The sequence below is a fragment of the Talpa occidentalis genome, unplaced genomic scaffold, assembly GCF_014898055.3.
Source record: "Talpa occidentalis isolate TD23 unplaced genomic scaffold, MPIMG_talOcc4v2.1 talOcc4.5, whole genome shotgun sequence".
NCBI classification, from domain to species: Eukaryota; Metazoa; Chordata; class Mammalia; order Eulipotyphla; family Talpidae; genus Talpa; species Talpa occidentalis.
In genome coordinates, this window is record NW_023604861.1 from 83,596,264 (window position 1) to 83,621,782 (window position 25,519).

Here is a 25,519-nt window from a genome sequence, read left to right on the forward strand (position 1 = left end):
TAGACTAAACAGTAAAGTTTTACAGGTCCTTTCCATGCATCAAGAAGACTCAGCCTTACCTATGTGGTGGATGGGGCACCCAGGAGTAAACAGGATGTACTTTATTAACTTTCTTTATGTGTACTCACCTTTCCTCCCAGTGCCAAGTACCCATTTTGTTTGGTAGTTCTGACCTAAGTAAGCTCTAGAGCCATGGATGAAATGTGGCCCATCCTGCTGGGCCCATTGGTGAGACTTCTCACCATCTCTAGGATATACAGATAACATAGAGTAACTTCCCCTGAGTCCCAGTCTAGCAACATCTCATATACTTGCTTATTCTTGTGCCTCTTTGACTATAGGGAAAGGTTATGTGAATACTGTACATAGGTTATTAAAAAAATACATTTGCTCTCTTTGAAGAAGAATGCACAAATGTAGGGCCAGCCAGCCTGGGTCCAGACTACGGGGCTGCAGTGAGCAGCTTCTGTGGCCTGAGGCCGGCTTTCATGAATGGTGGCTGCTGATGAGTCCCCGGAGCTGCTTGGCCACCGTGTCAATCAATTTCTGCTTGTCTCGCTCATTTTTCCGAAACTGTGCAAACATATTGTTTTTGCGGCTAGTGTCCTTCATCCTAAACAGGGAAGGAAAAAGAAAGCACAGTGTTTGAGGAGGCAATGGTGGAAGGAGAACCTGCAGGAGGTAGGATTGCAGAGTATATCTTAACCACAACCGAGAACTGAGAGTTAGAATATTTCCACCATGAGGCCCATACTTACCTATTATTCAAGAAGCTATCCTGCTGGCAACCACAGCCCTCTCAATTTCTATCACATGGGCAAACACTCAAGACCTGGCTATGGGGGGCCAACCCCTTCATCGCCCCACCCCACTTAACTCATTCCCTTTGGTGCACCTGTTAGAGGTATCTGGGATATGCTACAGAGAAGCCCCCACAAAAATGACTGTCCATATACTCATTATTTGGATCACGCTGAACTCCAGAGATGGCATATTCCCAGAGCACAAATCATGAGCAGCACTGGCGAGTGGTTCAATCAGCTAGGGAGACCTAACTAGGAAGCGCAGATAAAGAAATCAAGGGCAGGCCAGGGTTGCCACAGAAACCCCCAGGTCTGACTAAGTCATTGTGATCAAATCCAAAAAAATCCGCCATCCCTGCAGAGGGCCCCAGCCGCTGACATCTGTTAGTGACTGTGAGCCATGGCCCTGCCCTCCGCACACTGGGCCTCCAGCCCACAGCTAGTTCTAGTGTTAGAGAATTAAGACATTTTCTGTTAGATAAATTCTGTCTGGGGTAGGAGTAAGTGGCCTCACCCCCAGAGAGCTGGGTCAGTTCTCTGACTCCACAGCTGCCTGCCCTGCATGGAGACCGGTTAGAAGTGGGGAGGCAGAAGGAACCTGACACGGGAGTAAATTGTTCCCAAGTGTACTACTTTTTTTTTTTTTTTTTTCCTGTGGTGTGGTCTTTGCAGAGAAGCAGATTAGAAGCCAGTGGGTCAAAAGGCCAGATGGCCCACAAGAGCATTTACATCCCTGTGGTGAGGAGATTTGGGGCAGCACCACAGCCAATAGCGACAGCCACAAATGAACCGAAACTTCTCTGATCTAAGCTCAGTGACCTTCGGGCTGGAATTACTCATCAGACAAACTCAGAGCACTGAATATAAGGTACTACCACCCACATGTGGAGGCCCATGCTTGCAGGGGGGGAAGTAGAAAAGATAACAGAGGTTGGTTGAAAAGAAAGCACAAGGGGCCTTGAAACTATGGTGTTTACCGTATTTGGTTTCTGACACACGAATTGCATAGTTATGTTTGTAGAATAGGACCTAGATTTGGACTATTTATTCCTCCCAAAGACTCCTTTTCCGTTGCTGGACATACTATAAATCTAAATAAAAACACCGCAAAACAAAACAAAAAATAAAGAAAACACTTCCCACATTTGTAGGACATTTAGTGTAATGTCCTACGTGACCATTAATTTCATGATTTTTGGAAGCAGACCAGAGCCAGCTTTCAGCTACCACAAGGAAGCTGCTGTAATGAAGGAGAAAGGTACAGAGGGTAGTCTCTGATCCCCACAGGCAAGGATTTCTTGGTCATTAAGTCTTGGAGTTGGGAGTACTCAAAAGATAAACTCGGATGCCCTGAGGGCTGATGGTGACAAGCTGGTTTGTACTTTGTAATGCTTTAATACCAAAGGAGAGTCCTTCTCACCTCCTACCTGATTCTGTAAGCCCTGGATACTTTTCTACTTTGGCAGTGGCCACCTCTCTATGACACCGGGACCTATTCTCTTTCATCAATGCCCCCAGCATTGGAATGCTCCACGTCTCATCCTGCTAAGAAACACCAGGTTGAAAGGAGAGTGTGTAAAGCTCTGATGCTAAAGCTGGCTGTGGAGGAAGCAGGAATGGGTCAAGAAAAGGGACTGCTTCCTATGAGGCTGGGAAGTAAGGATTTTAGTGGGCTGTGTTTGGAAGGAGGCTTTTAAACTCTGCTGATTGCTAGGGTTAAGCATATGGCATTGTTGGGGGGCGGAGCAACATGGCGGCAAGGAGACGCTGCGAGTAAGATCTCCCATTAAAAAAAAGTTAATAGGGAGGAAAAGCGGCAGGTCCCAGTGAGAACTGGGACACGGAAGATAAACGGACGACTCCAGCAAACTGCCCGAAGAAGAAAGTTGCCATAAAAGAGGACGAGAAGGGAGGGAAGCGCAGAACCCTGCTCCCCTCCCCCGCCCACAGAGGCGGCACTCTCCGACCGGCAGAGAGGAGGAAACAACAAACCAAAACGGCCAACAAGAAAAACGGACACAGCAAGCGGGACTGTGAGCGGAAAGGAACTATTGCAGCCACCACACCCCGTGAACGGGAGCTGAGGCGAACCCTGCAGGATCCGCCGCGGAGGTGAGCTCCAGGCGCCATTAAAGAGAGCCCCGCCCCCCAGGAGGAGACCAGCACCAGCACACAGCCCCGGCCGCCCGGTAAGCTTGCGCGGAAAGTGGCGCGGATCCAGACCGGATCGCAGCTGCCCAGGTCCCCGCGCCTGCGACCTAGGCTTGCGGGGAGACGGCGGAGGCCCTCCCTGAGTGAGCAGGAACAAGGCGCCCAGGCAGGGGAGCGGGATTCAAAAGGCGCCATTCCCGCGCCACTGATCTGGGCCACAGCCCGCGTCCTGGAACTGAGGGCTTTGGAACTGAGACCCGGGGCACGAAATTAGGGGCGTGGGTTCCCCACGACGGTGGGGCACAAGGCAGACACAGCACCCCAAAGCCGTTGAGGTGTACCCTACCATCCCCGCTCTGCTCCCTGTCCCACGGGGTGGAAAATCAGCTCCCCAAGGGCTCTAGGAGAGATCTCTGGCGCCACCTAGCGACTTGACCCCAGCACAGGCTACTGAAGGAGCTAGTGGCCAGCTGGGGAGTTAGCCCACACCTGGCTCCTTCCGAACAAGTAGTCTGAGCCCACAGGGAGAGCGAGCACCCACAGCCGGGGCAGACCAGGCGCGCAGAAGAGTGTGCCTGAGACCAGACGCGCAGGGAGTGTGTCCCACATCACCATTTTAGAACAGGGACATTTCTTCAGTAAAGACTACCTGCAGAAGGCTTCCTCAGGAGCCAGAGGTGAGCGGGGGAAGTTCGCCCACGCCAGACCCCCTCTGGCCTGCAGTCCAAGCCCAGAGGGGAGCAGGAACCCACCGCCGGGGCAGACCAGACGCACAGGGGAGTGTGTCCCCACATCGGCATTTTAGAACAGGGACCTTTCTCCATTAAAGGCTGCTTGAAACTGACAGATGACTCCTGGAAGAACCAGAGGGGAACAGAGAAGCCCACCCAAGATGCCGGCCAGTCCCAACAACACAGTGTCCCAACGCATACGGCAAATTAGAAAACAGACAGTAGGGAGGAGAAGAACCACACGCAACCTAGCAACTCTCCAGAGAAAAAGCACACCACAAAAAGAAAGCCAGCCCCAGATTGCAAAGACAATAACTTGGAAGAATTTCTGAGCCTTCCAGAAAGAGAATTTAAAATTGCCGTGATTAAAAAACTGACAGAAGTCATAAAGGAAAACAATGATAAGGGAAAAATAATCAACGATCAGAAGAATGCAATTGAGTCCCTAGAGAGGGAAAACAATGGTCAGAAGAAAGAAATTGAGTCCCTAAAGAGGGAAGTAAAAGAAATGCAGGAGATCAAAGAATTAATGGAAGAACTAAAGAATTCTGGGAAAAGCAATGAAAGCAGAATAGATGAAATGGAAGAACGAATAAGTAATCTTGAAGACACAGAAATAAAAAGAACCAAAACAGAACAGGAAAGAGAAGTACGAAGGAAAAAGAACGAAGAAAGACTTCGGGAACTATCTGACTCCATGAGGAAAGGAAATATAAGAGTTATAGGAATACCAGAAGGAGAGGAGAGAGATGTAGGAACAGAGAAAATATTCAAAGAGATAATTGAAGAGAACTTCCCAAATGTGAAGAAGGAACTGAAAATTGATATACAAGAAGCAAGAAGAACACCAAACTTCCACGACGAAAGGAAAAATACAGCAAGACACATAATAGTAAAGCTCCCAAGAATCCAGGACAAGGAAAAAATAATGAAGCTGGCAAGAGGGAAGAAACAGATAACATTCAAAGGAAAACCAATCAGGCTGACATCAGACTTCTCCGAAGAAACACTACGGGCAAGGAGAGAGTGGAGGGACATAGTCAACAGACTCCAAGAAAACAGATGCCAACCAAGAATACTCTATCCCGCAAAGCTCTCCTTCCTCTTTGAAGAAAGAATATGGACCTTCCCAGACAAATAGAAACTCCGGAATTTCATTGCAACTAAACCCCCACTCCAAAAAATACTACAAGGAGTCCTAAAGCCAGAACCTCAGAGGGACGAATAACAATGAAAGAAGGCCAAAAAAAAAAAGAATAAATAAATAAAATCAAAGGAAAGACAAACACAATGGCAAATACAGATGTTAACATATCAATATTAACTCTAAATGTAAATGGACTAAACTCTTCAATAAAAAGACACAGAGTGGCAGCCTGGATTAAGAAACAAAACCCAACCTTTTGCTGTCTCCAGGAAACACATTTAGCTACAAAAGATAAAAATAGGCTCAAAGTTAAAGGATGGAAAACAATCCTACAAGCAAATGGACCAAAAAAGAAAGCAGGAACAGCTATACTTATATCAGATAAAACAGATTTCAAACTCAAAAAGATAAAAAGAGACCCCAATGGTCACTACATTATGATCAAGGGGACATTACTTCAAGAAGAAATAACACTCATTAACATATACTCACCAAACGAAGGAGCACCAAAATATATCAGACAACTGTTGTCCTCTCTGAAAACAGACATCAGAGAAAACACATACGTAGTGGGAGACTTCAACACACCACTATCAACAATGGATAGATCAACAAGACAAAAAATAAGTAAAGAAACCAAAGCTCTAAATAAGGACCTAGAGCAATTAGGCTTAACAGACATCTATAGAACACTAAACCCCAAAAAAACGGAGTACACATTTTTCTCAAGCGCACACGGATCATTCTCCAGGATCGATCACATACTGGGGCACAAGACAAACATCAACAGATACACCAAGATTGAAATCATATCAACCATCTTTTCTGACCATGAAGGCATCAAACTAGAAATAAACCATAAAAAGAAGGCAAGGAACTTTCCTACCTCATGGAGATTAAAAACCACACTACTGGAAGACCATTGGACTAATGAGGAGATCAAAGAAGAAATTAAAAAATTTTTTGAATTGAACGACAAGGAGGACACTAATATCCTAAATGTATGGGATGCAGCAAAAGCAGTAATAAGAGGAAAATATATAGCAATAGAAGCTCACATCAAGAAACAAGAAAGAACGCAAAGAAACAACCTCATCTCGAAGCTCAAAGATCTAGAAAAAGAACAACAAAAAAACCCCAAAACCAGTAGAAGAAAAGAAATAATAAAAACCAAAGCAGAAATAAATGAAATTGAAACTAAAAAAACAATCCAAAAGATCAATGAAACCAAGAGCTGGTTTTTTGAAAAAATCAATAAAATAGACAAACCCCTAGCCAGGCTCACAAAGGAAAAAAGGGAGAAAGCACAAATAAACAGGATCATCAATGAAAGAGGAGAAATCACAACGGACACAGCAGAAATCAAAAGAATAATCAGTAACTACTATGAACAGTTATATGGAAACAAGTTTAACAATCTAGAGGAGATGGACAAATTCCTACAACTCTACAATCACCCAAAGCTAGATAAAGAAGAAATAGAACACCTAAACAGACCAATTACAATTAGCGAAATTGAAATGGTAATAAAAAACCTCCCCAAAAACAAAAGCCCAGGACCTGATGGATTTACAAATGAATTCTACCAAACATTCAGAGATGAATTAGTGCCTATCCTTCACAAACTCTTCCAAAAAATTGAGAAGGAAGGGACAATACCAAACACGTTTTATGAAGCCAACATTACACTAATACCAAAACCGAACAAGGACAACAAAAAAAGGAAAACTATAGGCCAATCTCCCTAATGAACACTGATGCAAAAATCCTCAATAAAATTTTAGCTATCAGAATCCAACAATGTATCCATAAGATAATTCACCACGACCAAGTTGGATTCATTCCAGGGGCACAAGGATGGTTTAACATCCGAAAATCAATCAACGTTATCCAACACATCAACAAAAAGAAATATAAAAACCATATGATAATATCAATAGATGCTGAGAAAGCTTTCGACAAAGTGCAACACCCATTCATGATAAAAGCCCTTGAAATTCTGGGGATACAAGGAACATACCTCAACATCATAAAGGCCATCTATGACAAGCCAACAGCCAGTATCATTCTCAATGGTGAAAAGCTGAAAGCAATTCCATTAAGATCTGGAACAAGACAAGGATGTCCACTCTCACCATTGCTTTTCAATATAATACTGGAAGTCCTAGCCAGGGCAATAAGACAAGAGAAAGATATCCAAGGAATCCAAATAGGAAAAGAAGAAGTCAAACTATCACTATTTGCAGACGATATGATATTATACATAGAGAACCCCAAAAGCTCCACAGAAAAGCTAATTCAACTCATCAATCAGTTCAGTAAAGTGGCAGGATACAAAATCAACACGCAAAAGTCAGTAGCCTTCCTATACACAAACAATAAATCTGAAGAAGAAGAAATCAAAAAGACCATCCCTTTTGTTATTGAAACAAAAAAAATCAAATATTTGGGAATAAATCTAACAAAAGAGGTAAAGGACCTATACAAAGAAAACTATAAAACACTGTTAAAAGAAATAGAAGAAGACACAAAGAAATGGAGAGACATCCCCTGCTCATGGATTGGAAGAATAAACATTATTAAAATGGCCATCCTACCAAAAGCAATATACAGATTCAATGCTATTCCAATCAAAATTTCAATGTCATTCTTCAAAGAAATAGAACAATTATTGATGAAATTCATATGGAATCACCAAAAACCCCGAATAGCCAAAGCTCTCCTGAAAAAAAAAGAAGGGAATGGAGGCATCAGACTCCCAGACTTCAAACTATACTACAAAGCCATAATCATCAAAACTGCATGGTATTGGAACAAGAACAGACATACAGACCAATGGAATCGAATAGAAAATCCAGAAATAAACCCACAGATTTATGGTCAACTAATCTTTGACAAAGGAGCAAAGAATATGCATTGGAGCAAAGAAAGTTTGTTCAATAAATGGTGCTGGGAAAACTGGGTCGCTACATGCAAAAGAATGAAGCTTGACCACCACCTCACACCATACACAAAAATCAACTCAAAATGGATTAAAGAACTAGAGATAAGACCTGAAACCATAAAATATATAGAAGGAAATATAGGCGAAACACTACGTGATTTGCACATCAAAGACATCTTTACAGACACATCACCCAAAGCAGTGATAGTGAAGGCAAAGATAAACAGCTGGGACTACATCAAATTAAAGAGCTTTTGCACAGCAAAAGAGACAATAACAAAAACAAAGAGAAACCCCACCAACTGGGAGAACATTTTTGCACCCAACACTAATGATAAAGGACTGATCACAAAAATCTGCAAAGAGCTGATGAGACTCAACAACAACAAAGAAAATAATCCAGTCAAAAAATGGGCAGAAGAGCTTAAAAGAAACTTCTCTGAAGAGGAAATGCAAATGGCCAACAGGCATATGAAAAAATGTTCAACATCACTTGTCATCAGGGAAATGCAAATCAAAACTACCATGAGATACCATCTTACACCAGTGAGAATGGCACATATTAAAAAAACTAGCAACAACAAATGTTGGCGAGGGTGTGGAGAAAAAGGAACTCTTCTGCACTGTTGGTGGGAGTGCAAACTGGTCCAACCACTGTGGAAAGCTGTATGGAGATTTCTGGACCTACTAAACATAGAGCTTCCATATGATCCAGCAATTCCACTCCTAGGTATTTACCCAAAGGACACAGAAACATCAATTCCAAAGAGCACCTGCACCCCTATGTTTATAGCAGCACTGTTTACAATAGCTAAGCTTTGGAAACAACCCAAATGCCCAAAAATAGATGACTGGATCAAGAAGATGTGGTACATATATACCATGGAATATTACTCAGCATTCAAAAAAGATAAACACATGCAATTTGCAGCAACATGGATGGCGCTGGAAGGGATCATGCTCAGCGAAATAAGCCAAAAAGAAAAAGAAAAATACCGGATGGTCTCACTCATAGCAGGAATCTAGAGAAAACTTAAATAAGGGACCAGGAAAATGAATAACTACAAGAAAGTGAAAATCAAAATCAACAAAAAACTATGAACCAGAGACACTTTTAGGGGGGCGGGGGTGGGAGGGGAGGGATTGGGGTCAGAATGGGGAGGCTGCAATTGTATGGGGAATATAACAATAAAATTTATTAAAAAAAAAAAAATAATATATAGCTGAACAAATGGCCAGTTTGCATGAAACAAAAGAAACTATGAGTAAAGCTTTTATTTTAGAGCTGGGAGGAAGCTCATTGAGCACTACAGATAAGAAAACAGGTGCAGAGCATTTAAGTTATTTAACTTAATTGGATAGCTTGTTAGTGGCAGGGCAGGGAAAAAAAAAAAAAAAAAAAAAAAAAGCATATGGCATTGTTACAGGCTAGAACTCCAGAAAGGCTGATTATTTTAGACTATTGTTGATCCACAGGAAATGGATTAGCTAATTACTTCTTGAATCTAGAGATTCTTAGTAATAGCAGAGTAAAGGAATATTGAGAGAGAGACGCATTTGAAGGGGAAATCCCAGGGCCTATTTGGACATGCAGTGAACAGGACCACCTAAACATCAACTCAAAGGCCAAAATGTTCCCCATTTCAGATGGGGACTGAGAACTTTGGGATTAGGCCTTACCTCTAACAAAAGAGTCTTCTGTGGGGGACACAGGTTTCAGATATTAAAGCCAGGGGCCTAACCATGAGGACCTAGGGGTTACTCCATCGGGGCTGAATTTCATGCCCCGCATTAACAAGACTATTGAGTGTGCCAAAAGGCTGAATGAGAACAAGACCTGAGTGGGTAAGGACCTGGCACCAATGGGGGAAAATCCCTGCTACCACTCCCAGCCCCAGAGGAATTGGTAAGCCAAGGGTCACTGTAAGGACCAAGGATAGAGGTGGCAGCCAGTCAGTAGGCACCAGACTGGTTTAGTAGATTAGTATGTCAGGGTGGGGCCAACTCACAGGGTAGGGATTTTAGTGTAGTCATTAGCGTCAATGAGGAAACCAGAAGGACTTGCCTCAAAGTGATGGCAAAGGCCCAAGTGAATTATATACTTACTTACTCTCTAGATATCCTAAGAAGGAAGAGAGAAAACCACGGGAAACAAAGTTAAAATGGAAACATCAGTCTCTGTCTTGGTCTGGAGAAAGCTACACTCTGGGCTCTTAGTTTCTTGGCTCCAAACACATACTTTTGCATCTTGCTCTGACCACTCTCCAACTCCTTCCCTTCTCTCCCACTATCATACCACGAGGTATGGCAGTCAAGAGTACACCTAAGCCTCTCCTTTGACTTAAGCCTCTACTTTGATCTACTCTCTGATCCTTGCCTTCCTAAGACTGGAGACTCAATACAGCATCCAGATACAGGTTCCTCTTACTAGAAGCTTCTAAGAAGTTGGAGGTTTGATGAAAACTTGAAGTTTGATAAAAAGAAAAGGGTTCCCTTTTACATGGGTTTCGGTCTCTCGTCTGCCAGTTTTCCAGTGGGTTAGCAACAGCAGACCCCAGCACCCGAATGATATGCTGTTTAGCCATGAGATGTTCTGGAGCTGGCTAGTCCAGTATTAATGTTGCCTCTTCCACCTCAGAGATGTTACAGCACCGTGGAAGCAATATTTTCTGGCTAGTGAATGCTAAGCAAGAATCAGACACCATTTTCAACAGTTTTCTGGGGAGAGTCAACACAATAAAGCTCAGTCTGGTGGGGGTGGAGAGGTGGGGATGAAGATGAAGGTTTCAGCAATTCCAGGGGCTTCTCTACTAGGAACAGAGAAGTCAACTGTTCAGTGTGGAGATGCTCTCTACACAGTCATAGCCTAGATGGCTGGGGCCAGCCTCACTCAGTGCACCAGGCTGCCCTGAGCCCTAAATCAAGGCATATTTCTTTTTTCTCTTTTCATCTCTAGTTAAATATATGTTGCACCCATTAAGCTCCAAGATAATATAGAAATCCAAACCTGGTCTAGTATGTTAGGACTCAGGAACCAAGAGGCTAAAGGGGAAGCGTGGTCAGCCAAATCTGATGATCTGATGGGGGACACTTGATTGAACCTACAGCTACTTCAAGAACAGGGAATCTCTGCTAGCTCTTCAAAGTATTGGCAAAGAGAAAACTATCCGCTTGACTCCCTCCTCCACCTTCCCACTTCCCAAACAGACCAGTTGATCGGATACTCACTTCTCAAGCAGGGTCAGAGCTGTCACTGGATTTACCCGGAGGTACTTGCAGTTGGGCTGACCATAGTCGGCAAGGTAGGTTGACCAGTCCCATTGGATGAAGAGATCCAGAAGCTGTAAAATAGCCAACCCCCATCCCAGGGATTAATCAAACAGATAAATAAACCAGGAGCTCAGAAACCCTTATCACCCTGCACGGCCAACAGTAGATTGAATAATACAAATAAAAATGTAATAAAAGAAAAAATGGCTACAGACTGTGATGCAACTAAGACAATAAATAAGTGATCACAAGAAGGCAGAGTCGTCTCTGCCATTTGTACCATGACTTGCTGAGAGCACATGCCAGCAATAAGCTCCAGGGGCTGATTTGGAAAGAAACTAACACTGACTGAATCAAAACTCAAGACCATCACAACAACTCATCATTTCATCATTTTTTTTTGAAGATTTATTTATTTATACAAGAACCGGGGTACAGGCCAGATGTGCGGGAGGGTGAGAGGATTCACCAGAGTCAAAGCGGGCAACAGAACAGGCAGACTGACTGAAATACACTGCTGAGGGGAGCAGCAGGTGAGACAGGAGAGGTCTGCCACATCATGTGGGTATCTCCATGGCCAGCTGGGATTGAACCCGCGCTGCAGAGGCTGCAGAAGTTTCACAGCGCTGCGTTCAACCGCCTGCGTCACCAGGGAGGCCCTCATTTCATCATTGAACAAATACCTATCAAGTGCCTCCCAATCAATGCCAAGCATCATTCTAGAATTCAACAGTGAACAAATAAACAAAGGTGGGTATAGACCAGTGCCATAGTGACATGAAATAAAGGTGGGTATAGACCAGTGCCATAGTGACATGAACTTGAGATTAAAAGGACTGACAGGGTTTAGGTACCAGTTTCATGACTTGCTGCACTGACTTTATTCAAGTCACCCCTGCCATATGCACCTGTCTCCATGCATAAAGGCCACTCAGATAACAGAGACTTTGACCCCAGGCCTGAGTAGCCCATGCAGCATTTACATGAGGTAACATGAATCACATCCATGTGGATACTGGCTGAGCAGATGGAAACCAGGCCATGGTGGGTCAGGACTGTAACACAGGCTTAGTCCTTGATTGACAATGCAGAGTCCATAAATGGGGTCATGGGTATCAGGAGTGCCCAGAACTAGATGGTATTTAGATGAAGATAATGAGAGCTCTCTGAGGGTAGACTGTTTTGAGACTGCAGGAGATTTTGACTTGAGGAAATAAGATAAATTTTGTCAAAGTCTTTCCTTTCTAACCAATTTTAGCCTCAGGCAGCACTCAAACAAATATTAAAAAATTATAATTGAATACAGCTAAGAAAAAATAAATAAGTGCATTTGAAGGGGAAGCTGTTAATTCCCCTCTACAAACTTCTAGAAAAGGTATATCCTAGACTTACAACACTGCATAGAGGGGCCTCTAAACATCTTCTCTAGCAAAGAGATACACATTAATTGATTTTTAATTCAAGACATTTCCTTGTTTTTCCCTTTCTAAGAGATAACTGCTGATAGAGATAGTAGATGACTTCTGTACAGAACAAAAGCAGAAAGGCCTAGAGTTAAATCCAATGCCAGAGCCGGGCACCAGGCAGACCATGCTCCTCTGTCTTTCTTCACTGTGCAGCTGGGCAGACAGGCAGGGTGGGCTTTGCCTTGCTTAGCCAAGTCTCCTCTTCCACCCATTCTCTGCGAATAGCTGTTATGAACTTCCTCGGCAGGATGGGAACTGGCAAAAGTCCCATAGCTAAAACTCAGAAAAGTCCCTACAACCTTAGCCAAGAGGGGCGCGAAAGATGAGAGGAGAGGGGGAGAGAGACAGACACATTGGTTGGTCTGGGCCAGCATGGCCCCAAAGGACCCTCTCAGACCTCTTTTAGGTCATGCCTATTTTAGTTGGCAAGCCAAGGGGTTTCTACCACTTCCTCTTGCTGCTCCAAGGTCTCACAGAGCTCTCCTTTAGAAGAGAATTCCCCCTGACTTCCTACTTTAACTTTGATATTTCTGTCCTATTGTGCCCCAAAACCACAAAAGACAGTTCCTCTATCATGCTTCCAGGGAACATGATAGACACTCAGAGTGTCCCCTGTCCCTGAGTTCCTCCAGCACTGTGTTTTACAAATGCGATTGTTTCCCCCTAAATCCCAGGGAAGAACTATAAACAAGGAGACCATTTTTTCAGTTATAATGTTTTCTCAGAAAATTTTTAAAAACCTTGGGAAGCTTTCTATTTGCATACTAGGGCAAAGACTTAAAAAAGAAAAGTGAGTAAAAAACAATAATTAGTTTTCAGATGTGGGTATATACATGCATTTAATAAAACTACCTTCCCTATCAATACATTCTTAATTTCTGTGATAGAATTAATGATATTTATTTTTCCAATGTTTTACAAAGAACACCATGCCTTTATAGACAATGAACTCTGGGTAAATCACCAATGGAGTGTGGAGGGCATTCAGGAGTTAGTTCCAGGGTTTTCTATTGTTAGCCTCCTGCTAAAGTCTCTCAATGCCACTAATAAATCCAAGGGTTCCGGGATGACAAGCTACCCAATTGATCCTGTTTTAGGCATAGAGGCTACACAGCTCAGTTAAGCTCATCCAGTATGAGTGTGATTATACTCTGGTTTCATATTGCTTCCACAGTCCTCGAGGGTGGCTATACTTTGGTCTCATGGCCTCCTCTGAAAGCGTGAATGCAGAGTAGAATCTGGTGAGTTCTTTACTACCCCAGCTACCTGGGGCACAGTTCTATTGGATTCCATCGATGAGCATTAGAATTAAGAGACTTAGAAGAACCAGCAGGCTTATTTACCAGATTGTGACTTTCTTTCTTTCTTTCTTTCTTTTTTTTTTAACATTTAGCCAGACTTTAATAGGCAAGAAAGGAGAAAGGTTGCTTTGGCAATGTATAAAATGGCAACTATTGTATACAAATCATTATTTGGTCAACTTTTATTAAATATTAAAATGCAATAAGGCAACTGTGTTTAAGACACTTGAAATCATGTTTTATAAGTGAACAGCCCAGCACCTGGCATATGTCGCTACTACTTTTCTTCTCTAGTAACTCTAAACAACCAAAAAAGTTAATTAAAAAGAAATAGGTCAGTGGTCTTCTAAAAACACCTCCAAGAGGTTCTCATTATGACTAAGGTGTGACTTTCTTTTTAACTGAAGTACCATTGCTTTACATCCTCACTACTCTCTTGGCAGTATAGGACATCCCCCCTCAGGTGTGGTCACGATAGCTCTCCCACAGTCCTCTGCATAGTCCATTGTTCTCTTCACTCCCCCTCTCACTCGTCACCCTCCTGTGGATGCCTCAGATCTCCAGATTTTCAAAGGTGAATCGGGCCCTTCCAGCTGGTTCTCCACAAACAATGGCCTTGTTAGAGCTCGGTAATTTCTCTCACAAAGACACAGAACATTGAATTATCACTAACCCTCACATTTTATTTTTTAATTTGGAAATAATTTCAAGCTTTTCAGAAAGTTGCACAGAAGAAACACAGCATGAAGAACACAATATACCTGCTAGCCAGGTCCATCCCTTGTCAATATTCTACCTCACACACTCCACCATTTGTGTTCTCTCTCTCCATTTACACATGTGCTGTTTCTTTTCTGAGTCTCTTGAGAATAAATTGCATATATCATGGCTCTTCCCCAGCCCCATAAAAAAAAATCAATGTTCCTTTCCTAAGCATTAGGGATATTTTCCTACATAAATCACAGTATAGTTTCAACTTAGTACATTTAATATTGATTTTGTCCATATTCTAATTCTATAAGTAGACTCAGTAATGTTCTATATGACTTTTGTTTTTTAACTTTTGAACTATATTTGAACAAAAGTTGATTTGAATCATGGGCTGCCTGACCAGAAATGGTTATGAAATGTTGCTCCCCTGTTCAGCTTTTCCCCCCCATTTCTGTCCAGAATACCACACGGTGATGCTGTATCCTCCTCAGGGCTTCACATCCAGAGGCACAAAATAGTCACTGTCTTGGTAATAGCAATTTGATTACCCAGTCAAGGTGTTTTCTGTTCCCTCTGATTAATAATATGTAAATAATATGTTTTTGTGTAATAATATGTTTTTTTTTTCAGCTAGTAAGCAATTGAGGAGACAATTTAAGACCCTGCAAATTTACTGCTTCTGATTCAAATTTCCTCTCAGATGAAGCATCCATTGAGGATTCTTGTGTGATTCAGTCTTTACTATGATAGTTGCAAACTGATGACATGCTAATTCCATCCTTCCCTACACTTTTATCAGTCATCATCCGATATCCTACCATAAGAAGAGCTCTCTTTTTCCTTCCATTAATTTATCTATTTATTATTAGTATGGACTCATGGGTTCCCATTTTTTAATAGCTTATATTCATTACTATATCTAGTTATTTTGGTGCTCAATTTGTCCCAGACTTGGTAAGAGGGGACCCCTTCAAGCTGAAACTTGTGTCTTTGTGATATGCTCCATACATTTGGGAGAGCATTTCCTTCCTTTATGGCATAATAAGGGATTACAGCGCCATTTGTATCTACTGTTTTTTGAAGAGGAAGCTCTATAATCAGCTATTTCTCTGAAGATTTCTGCTTTCATTTAGTGGGAATGTTACTACAGACCAAGATTTGGGTACTAAGTGTGCTCATTGCTACTGAAATGTCTGTCCACTGCTACTAAGGGGCAACCTATGAGAGGAGTTAAACCCTATCAGCAGACAGAGCTAGGAAATATATACATGAAAAAAACCACACATACACACATAAACATACATGTATACTTGCACAAGCATGTATACATACATGTTTTAGCAATCAGGAGTTACACCCAGTATCTCTAGTTGTAATAATTTTCGAGGAGTTCCCTTCTGCCTTCCTCCATGCCATGTGTACGTGCTTTCTTCCACAGTGAGAACCCTGGCTCTCAGCAACATCACCTCATTGACTACTTTGCTCAGTTCTATAATATAACTCAGTTCTATAATATAACAGAGTTGTTTCTACCTACCACTGTAAAAAAAAAAAACCTCTTAAAAAAATCCAAAATTTGTGATTTGTCCTCCCAACCAAAGACTGTACACAATCAAATACTTGTGTCCACAAGTCACTTGGATTAGTTCTTTTTAACTTTCCTTTCATTTTAGTGATGGTATTCATCTAAATGCAATTGGATGCATTTGTTTTCATTTGCCTTTTTGTTTATTTAATTTTTAAATCCCACCTGTTAATTTAATTTTTAAAATATGAAGAACATTAACATGCTCCCAAAAGTAAAGCTATACAAAAAGATTAACTCAGAGAAGTGTCCCTCCCTTATCATCTCCTATTTACCCCACTTCCTCCTTTGCCTTACAGGATTTTGTAACCTGTAAGGATTTGTCCTTCCTATCTTTCTATATTTGTAAAGGAAAGTAGAGACATATAAGCTTTCTTATTTTCCTTTCTTCCTTTCACAGAAAGTAGTACCCGACATATGCACGTTAAGGCATCTTAACGTGGGGATGGAGAAGAAAGAGGAGACAGAGGTGGGAGAATGACCTTGAGATCACTAGCCCTCAAACTTTATTAATTGAATATCACGTTTGAAATTTTTACCATATCCTCATGCTGTGTTAATGTTTACTTAACATTTTTTTCTTTGCATTGATTCGTGTTTTGATCAAAAGAAAAATTAAAAGAACACCTTATATCACTGTTATAAAAGGGAACGTATTCTTTCTTGTCATAAATAGAAGATAATTCAAACTACAGTGAGAGTTCTTTTTGTTGTCACAAAGACTTAACAGGCATGGCTTTTTTACAGCAAGATCTAGTGTATTATGGTACACGTGGGTGGTACTGAAAGTCATGTTGAGTACTATTTTAAATGGCCTTCTGCACCTCCAGTATTCCATCCACCCTATGCTTGGGGATGAGTCTGATTTTAGTCAAGAGCTGACTAATGACTGTGTGCCTGGAATAAAGTCAAGTGGCCTATGTGTAAAACCAAACCTTATAAGAGAAGTTTCAATCAAGCACCAGTCTCACTATGAGAGAAGATGAGTGTAAGTAGTAGCTCTTGTGCTCTGGGCTGGTAAAGAGGATGCAAAACCAAGGGTGTGGTTTGGCTGGTGAGACCTGGTGAGGCTGGATGGGCTGGGTACCTTACTAACAAAACCACAAGGATACTTCATTTCTCTCATGGCCAGGTTTCTTTATTAGTGGGTTTCTTGTAGTTACATTTTGATGCATTCTTATCCCTGCATCAGAACATCATTAAAATTCTTGATTCTACATGTAATGGTTTTGGAAGGAATTTGCAGACCCACACTTTGGGGTTGTACTCTAAATTTCTTAAGAGTTTCATTAAAATTATAATCTTCTGAAGTTTAAAAAGTTCAAGTGAAGTAACCTCTTCTAGTATTTACTCATAGGATTTGAATATAAATGTTTGCTTGTCTCATTTACTTAATGAAGATGCAAACTCACTGAATTCAGCAATTTTTTTTAAGGCATCTGGTAAGTTTAAGGAAGTATGTGCAAGCATATAGTATGTATAGGAGCGGTTTCCCCTCATATAAGATAGTAAAGAAAAGTAAGAGCAACTAATCCAAGTCAAATGAGTTAAATGCTATCAAGTGACACACTGACTATGACTCCTTTTTAAACTATCAATTGAATGTTTTGCAAACTGTCAATTTATGCAAAATTTAAACAGCAAACATAAATTATGATGCATACTAAACACACACACACACACTATATATATGTATATATATATATATATATATTTAAAGTTTGCTCTGCTTATCAGATAAGCAGCATGATGGAAATTAACACAGCAATATCAAATACCAGTTACATCTTTGTCATCAGGTTCAGTATGGAAAATTTGCCTGCATCTTACTAACATCAGTGGAAGATTTGTTTTTGGAAATATTTCATTTTGACTTTTAATTTTAGACTTATATAAAAGTTGCAAAAATGGTTGAGGTAGTTTCTCATAACCTTCCCATGGTTCACATGTCACATTACCACAGTACAGTGACCAGAACCAGGAAATTAACACTGGAACAACACTATCAACTAAACAATGACTTCACTCTAATTTCACTAGATTTTCCACTAATGTTTCTTTTTTTCTGATTCAATCCAGGATCTCTCAATGCATTTAGCCATCATGTCTCCTTAGTTTTTTCCAACTTGGGACATTTCCTCATTCGTCTCTTTGAATAGTTTACTTTTGGTCATTAATTTCTAGAATGTCCCTCAATTTGGATTTACCCAATATTTTATGATTATATTGAGGTAGCAGTTCTCAACCAGGGGAGATCCTGCCTCTCAGGAAACATCTGGCAATGTCTGGAGACATTACTGGTTGTGATAAGGATGGGTGTGGTAGTGGTGATAGTGCTATTGTAAACTAATGGGTAGTATATACCCATATAGTATGTATATAGTACAGCTGATTCAAAATTCAAGTCATATGAGATGCTGTTAAACATCCTACAATGCACAGGATGCACCCTCTGCCAAAGAATTATTTGACCCCAAATGTCATTAAAGTGAAGAAATCCTGGGGCCTCCCCGGTGGCGCAGCGGTTGAGCGCTGGGTTGCGAAGCTGTCCGCAGCCTCTGCAGCACCGGTTCGATCCCCGGCTGCTCCCCGGCCACCAGGAGAGGGTCCCACATGGCCCGCAGACCTCTAATGCCGCCCGCTGCTCCCCTCAGCAGTGTACTTCATCAGTCTGCCTGCTCTGCTCTGCTCTCCGCTCTGCCTCTGGTGAATTCTCTCACCTTCCCATGCTTCTGACTATACCCAGTGCTTGTATAAATAAATAAATCTTTAAAAAAAAAAAAAAAGTGAAGAAATCCTGGATTAAGGTGATGCTTTTTTTTTTTTTTTTTTTGCAAAACTACTACAGACATGATACTGTGTTCTTCTTAGTGCATCATATCAGGGGTACATCACATATCTGTATCTAATTACCGGTGATATTAACATCAATTATTTAGTGAGGGTGGTGGCTGGTGGGTTTCTCTACTGCAAAGTTACTATTTTTGACCTCTAACTGAATACATTCTTGGGGTAGGGGGGAATACACTTCTGATTGCAAATACTGTTTCTTCTCAAACTTCTGTCCACCAGTTTTAGCATCCATTGGTGGGTCTTGCTTGCAACAATATTTATTGTGGTATTTGACTCTTAATTGGAATTTTTCTGTGAGGAAAAGTGCTGTCCCTTCTTCCTCATTTATTTATTTGTCCAATAATTTTATCAGTGTGACCTCAGGGATATTTATTTTTTGGGTTATAATCCAATACAATCATTATTTATTTTGCTGTTCAACTTGTTCCAGCTTTGGTCATTGGGGATTCTTTCAAATTGGCCCTTGTGTATTTTTGATCTGCTCCTATCCATTTTTGACTACTTTCTTACTTTCTGGCACTATAAGATGTTCTAAGCTCATCTTGTACCTTCCCTGTCCCAGCCCTGGAATCAATCACTTCTCTAAGAAGCTCTGGCTCCTTTTATTGGAGAATGGTTTATAGAAATCAAGATCTGCTTCTTCCTACTGGAGTGTTACTGTTCTGAGGTCCTTTCAGAGGACAGAGTTCAGAAACACATGTGTACTAACTCTCTCTCTCTCACACACACGTACCAACATATACTTGTGTATATAAATAAAAATCCTGAGTTCATATTTGATGTTTCTGATTCTAGTCCAGTACCACAGGGTTCATTTAGCCTTCCCTCCTTTCTCTGACAGTGAGAAACCTGGTTCTCATTATCTAATATATTTTACTTATTTGTTCCATCCTACTATAAAGCAGTTTCAGAATTGCTAATCCATGCCCTTATGAGAAACAAATTTACTGCCTAGAGTATAGTATTTGTATTCTATCCTTTACTATTTTTTAGCCTAACAAACTACTGTCAAAATTGGTACTGAAGTTATTTGGGTTAGTTCTTTTCTTTCTCGCTCCTTCCAGCGGGTTATATTATTCTTTAGTAATTCATTTAGATTGAATTTTCATTGCTTGAGTCCCAGTTTGGATTCTCCCCACTCTGGTTGATTTTAATTACCTATTTTGGGGGTATGTGAAAAATACTATAATTCTAAGAGGCAGAGTTATATGAAAAAGTATACTTAGAAGTAGTACTTCCTATCCCAACTAATTGTTCTTTTCTCCCCTTTTCTTTCTACATCTTCCCCACCCACCCCATCCAATTTCATTTCATATTTATCTTTCTTTTATGTCTTTGTATAAATGAAAAGATGCAAGTTCATTTTCTTTTTTTTTTTTTTTTAAGATTTATTTATTTATTTATACAAGCACTGGGAACAGTCTGAAGCACGGGAGGGTGAGAGAATTCACCAGAGCCAGAGCAGGGACAGAACAGGCAGAAGGACCGAAGTACACTGCTGAGGGGAGCGGTGGCAGGAAAGTCTGCACGCCTTGTGGCACCCTCACTCGAGGGCCAGGGATCGAACCAGTGCTGCAGAGGCTGCGGGCAGCCTCGCAATCCAGCGCTCAACCACTGCGCCACCGGGAGGCCCACAAGTTCATTTTCTTATATTCTCTTCTTCCTCACCTGAAGGGTATTATACTACATGTATTCTTTTGCACTTTGCTTTTTTCTCTTGATGATATATCTTAGAATTCACTCCCTAGATGTTAATTCTTCATTAATAATGATAGTCTTGATTTATTCATACAACTTCTATTTTTTTTAAATGAGAGAAGTTATTTTCAAGGGACAGGCCAGACATTGGGGCATTTGATTGGGGGCATTTGACCCTTAAACCAGTAGAACAGAAGAGTTTTAGATATTTACAGAGCAGGACATACTAATATATTAGATCTAATTCAATCAAAAGCAAACTCAACCAATTATTAATGATGCTTTGACCTAAAACACAGAGTTATTTGTTTATGGTATTTATTAGAACAGGAGAAATTACCTAGAATAGTAGTTGATGTGACACCTTATAAATTGCATAGGTTAATAAAAAATATAAATTATTTGTTTACTGCTTAGATCTGAAAATATATACAAGTGAGAAAGGTCAGAACAAGGGAGGACATTTTAAATCAGTTGTACTAAGCAAGCTGCTATAACAGATTATATGTTTTTGTGTCTCATCTGTGAGTTTTACCTATACGGCTTTTAAGTAGGACTCTGGTAATTCTAAGTTCTGTATTTCATTGTTACTTTTGAACATTCTCATGGGTTAATGTGACTCAAATTGTAATTCTGATTTCGTAGGGGTGGAAGGGAAATGGAGGGGACACAGATCCAGAAAGGATAAGAAACTTGCCAAAATTACAGAGTAATTTTAGAGAGGGCTTGATAGCTTATACTGCCCAAGATGCCATAACTGGTTTTTTGTTTTTCTTTTTAAAATTTTAAATCCTCATTGATTCTGTCTCTGGGTTAGGTACTTGCCTGAAGTTGGGCCAAACTTCTGAACAGACTTTCTTTTTTGCAATGATAGCAGAGAAAGACTAGAAAAATCCAATGAGTCAAAATTACAACTTGTAAACTGGATAGATAATATTATAATGGCAGAACAAATGCAAACATCCAAGAAACTTTCAGAATGAGAGATTATTAAGATAAAGTAGGACTCTGTTGATGCTTTTTAGTGCATACCAACATACACACTTCTCCAGCAAAAAATGTAGAAGTAATTCACATGGTTGAATTGTTCATTGGTAAAGGAGTAGAAGGAAACCTTCAAGTAATAATTAGCTAAAGATTCAAGCAAATGATCCCAAGGCTGCCCTTGTGTTCTCTTAGGCAGAAAGAATTCAGAAAGTAAAAATGAAGAGCCTGCTAAAGAAAGCCTTGCTTGTTCTCACTATTGGGCTAGTGTTTGTTATCAAACCAAGTCATATCAGGCCTTCTCATAGGTGAGGAGAATTGTTTTATATATTCCTGCCTTCAACTCTAAGTCCTATGATATGAGTTTCATCTCCCATGTAGACTGGGAGCTCCCTCAAGATGGGAACAATGCTTTCTCCTTCTAACTACTTCACCACATGGACCAGAATAGAGTTAGATTTTCAGCGGGTATTCAGCACAGATATGCTAAGTGGAATTAAAAGAGGTGAACAACATTTAATAGGAACAATATTGGCCAGATTATAAGACAAACTTACTTTGTGTTTACCACAACAAAATTTTCAATGGAACAAACCAAGGGTGTCTGAATAGTCCTAGAAGGAAAGAGTTCAAATAGGGCAGAAGGAAGCATCAAACAGGAGAGATAATACCTTTGACAGATGAATGGGGACCCAAGTCTGGATATTTTGTTCCTGGTTCCAGGGAAAGATACCTTAAACTAGTGAGTGGGAACTCAGGAGATGTTTGGTTCCAAGGTGACATCTGGATTGGCTGTGAGTGGAAAGCAAAGGACAGACTCATGTGAGGGAAAGTCTTCTTTTCCCAGAGTGCCTGCTTTCCAGAGTGGGGAGCAAAGGATCATAGGAGCTAAGGCATGCACTGGTACAGACACCAAGACACCAACAATAGCCACTTCTCTTTCCCCTAGGGGTGATTTTCTTTCATGTTTTCTCTTGAACAGACACACTTGAGTCCCATAGAGAATTGTGCAGGTGTGTCACTGAAGAAAACTTGATGTATGAAAACCTGAAATTGTACTTTATGCACATTCCTGAAGAATTCTTTATATTAAAGAGGATATTCTGCAACATGCTCCTCTGGGACACTTAACATATAATCCAACTGACAAATTCTATGAGTGCTACCTCTTCAGAACATGGCAACTATATAAAGCACTTACTCAAGAGAATAGTAACACAGACTTAGCCAGGAGGAGTTTCTTTTGTTCACTCCTTGCCTTTGACAGGATGAAACCAATCACATCATCATAAAGTATCTTTCTCAATCACTTATGCATAGGTGTCTTTTAGGAGGCAGCTGAGCATGGTACAAAGATCCTTATGCCGTGGGTTTCCTGACTGACAGTGTAGCCTCAGACAAGTCACCACATCTGTTTTACTGATTCAGATATGGAATTCTAACAGTTGCTATCAAAAGCTGAGAGCAGACCAAGGAGCACTGTGAAAAGTCCACCAACAATTACAGAATTGACTGATGAACCATTTGTGTTTATTGCCCAAGACCTGCCCCTTGTTTCTGATGCTGGGTCAGTGTCATTCAAAGAATGACACTACCTGCTTTCCACATGTCCTCAGAAGCACTGAATGACAGAAATCTGGGCAAAGGCAGGAAGGAATTTCTTTTTCTTTTTTCTTTTTTTTTAATAGAGGCATTTTTTTTATTTATTTATTTGTTTGTTTGTTTGTTTGTTTATACATGCACTGGGTACAGTCAGAAGGCGGGAGGGTGAGAGAATTCACCAGAGCCAGAGCAGGGAGCAGAGCAGGCAGAAGGACCGAAGTACACTGCTGAGGGGAGCAGCGGGCGGCAGGAGAGGTCTGCGCGCCATGCGGGACCCTCCTCCGGTGGCCGGGGAACAGCCGGGGATCGAACCGGCGCGGCAGAGGCTGCGGGCAGCTTCGCAACCCAGCGCTCAACCGCTGCGCCACCGGGGAAGCCCAGGAAGGAATTTCTTTAACAAACATAAGTTGAGTGCCAGTTTATGTGTGGCACTCTTCTAGGCACTGCACATAAAATGATAAATTAGACGTCCCTCGTCTTGAGGAACTCAGTTCAGTAAATAACAGGTGCAGAATGATGTGAGTACTCTAAGAGGTACTCTAACAGGGTACAGAGAAAGTTCAAAAGAAGGCCATCTAACCTGAGTCAAGTAGGTGGGGATTGCCTTAGGAACAAGCAAGACAAGTGAGGCAAGTGATAAATGGCCTTACATGCTAAATTAAGAAGACAGAATTTTAGCCTGAGGCATCTCTGCTTGTTTTCATCAAAGCTGCTATCTGCTTTCTTTTAGATTATGGGATAGAGAACTACAGTCCCATTTGTTTTTGTAAATAAAGTTTTATTGGAACACAGCCATGCTCATTGGTTAGCAGATTGAATGATGGCTTATGTGCTATAACAGCAAAGTAGTTGTGACAGAGACCATATGGCCTGGAAAACCTAAAATACTCAACTATCTCATCCTTTGCAGAAGAAAGTTTGCCTCTAGATCTAGACCAGGGAGGGCAGTGTGCTCTGAAATTCTGTCAGATGTTAGATGTCCAATATCTATTAAATTAAAGAAGAGAAGGAAATATAATGGCTTCAAGGAGCCCCTTCCAATAGTAATAAGGTGGCAATAATGTCATTACCTTTTTTTTTTTTTTAAAGATTGATTTATTTATTTATACAAGCACTGGGTACAGTCAGAAGCGCGGGAGGGTGAGAAGATTCACCAGAGCCAGAGCAGGGAACAGAACGGGCAGATGGACCGAAATACACTGCTGAGGGGAGCAGCGGGCGTGGCAGGAGAGGTCTGTGCGCCACGTGGGACCCTCGCTGGCAGCCGGGGATTGAACCGGCGCTGCAGAGGCTGTGAGCAGCTTCGCAGCCCAGCGCTCAACCGCTGCACCACCAGGGGAGGCCCAATGTCATTATCTTAATATTTAGCATCTGAACTCTTCTAGGGTCAACATATTTTGGAAATTATATTGCTTTTAAGATCCACAAAGTGCCAAGACATGTAGTGGAAAGGGGGAAGGGATTTGTTATTCTGGTTATTGAGAAACAGGGAGCTGTCTAAAGAGTGTAGACTTCAATATGTATGAGAAGGACTAAGAAGGAGCTTCCAATTTGGTCTATGAACCCAAACAGCTTTGGAGACTTTGGATAAATAACATTTTTGAAACAGTTTGCTATGTAGACTGTGATACAAATCTCTAAAACCTATCCCCTCAATCCTAATTTTTAGACAGTTGGGATCTCTGCTCCCAACGTTTTTGGTACATAATTTTCTCTTTTTTTAATTCACAGGGGGCAGAATTTCACATCTAGAGAGCTGTGGAAATGCGAAATTAGGAGGCAAGCAGACTGCAGATATCTAGAGAGTCTACCAGTTAAGGAACTGGGCTAGGGAGAAGTTCCAAGTTTCCCTGGATTGCTCTAGGTTAAACAAGTCTGGCTTATAGCTAGATTTTACAACGCCACTCAATAGGCTGGCCCCGGGGTTTCCCAGGAAGGTCTAAATTCTTCTTTCCCTGGCTGGATGAAGGCAGGGAAAGGGCATGGAGTGGCTGTGCAGTGCCCTGCTTTCACTCCAGCCCAGTTGTCAGGTGGAGGGAGGCTTCATTAAGCTCTTTATCAGAGACTGATTGCACATCAGTAGCTTCCCTGTCAGTCTGAGAAATATTTATTTGCCTCATAAATGTGGGTTTATAGGTTTGCTATCTAAATTCTTCACCTCTGAGACTATCTTGGTAAAAAGAAAAAGATAGGGAGGCTTAAGGCTCTCCTATTGTCATGAACTGGTACTTATGGGGAGACTTGCAAATAAAAATGCCAACACCAAGCATTCC

General features: G+C 41.3%; 1 protein-coding gene across 4 annotated transcripts in view; it reads right to left on the minus strand.

Moving 5' to 3' along the window:
• Positions 1-374: 374 nt before the first annotated feature.
• The window catches only part of EXOC6B (exocyst complex component 6B), a 586,102-nt gene continuing 560,957 nt past the window's right edge, over positions 375-25,519 (minus strand). For all 4 annotated transcript variants that reach the window (XM_054701727.1, XM_054701728.1, XM_054701726.1 and 1 more), the window contains 2 exons: positions 11,005-11,117; positions 375-613 (listed from right to left, as the gene is read on the minus strand). In XM_054701727.1, the coding sequence (XP_054557702.1) occupies positions 487-613; positions 11,005-11,117 (240 nt within the window). In that variant the 3' untranslated portion in view covers positions 375-486. The remainder of the gene's footprint in view (positions 614-11,004; positions 11,118-25,519) is intronic.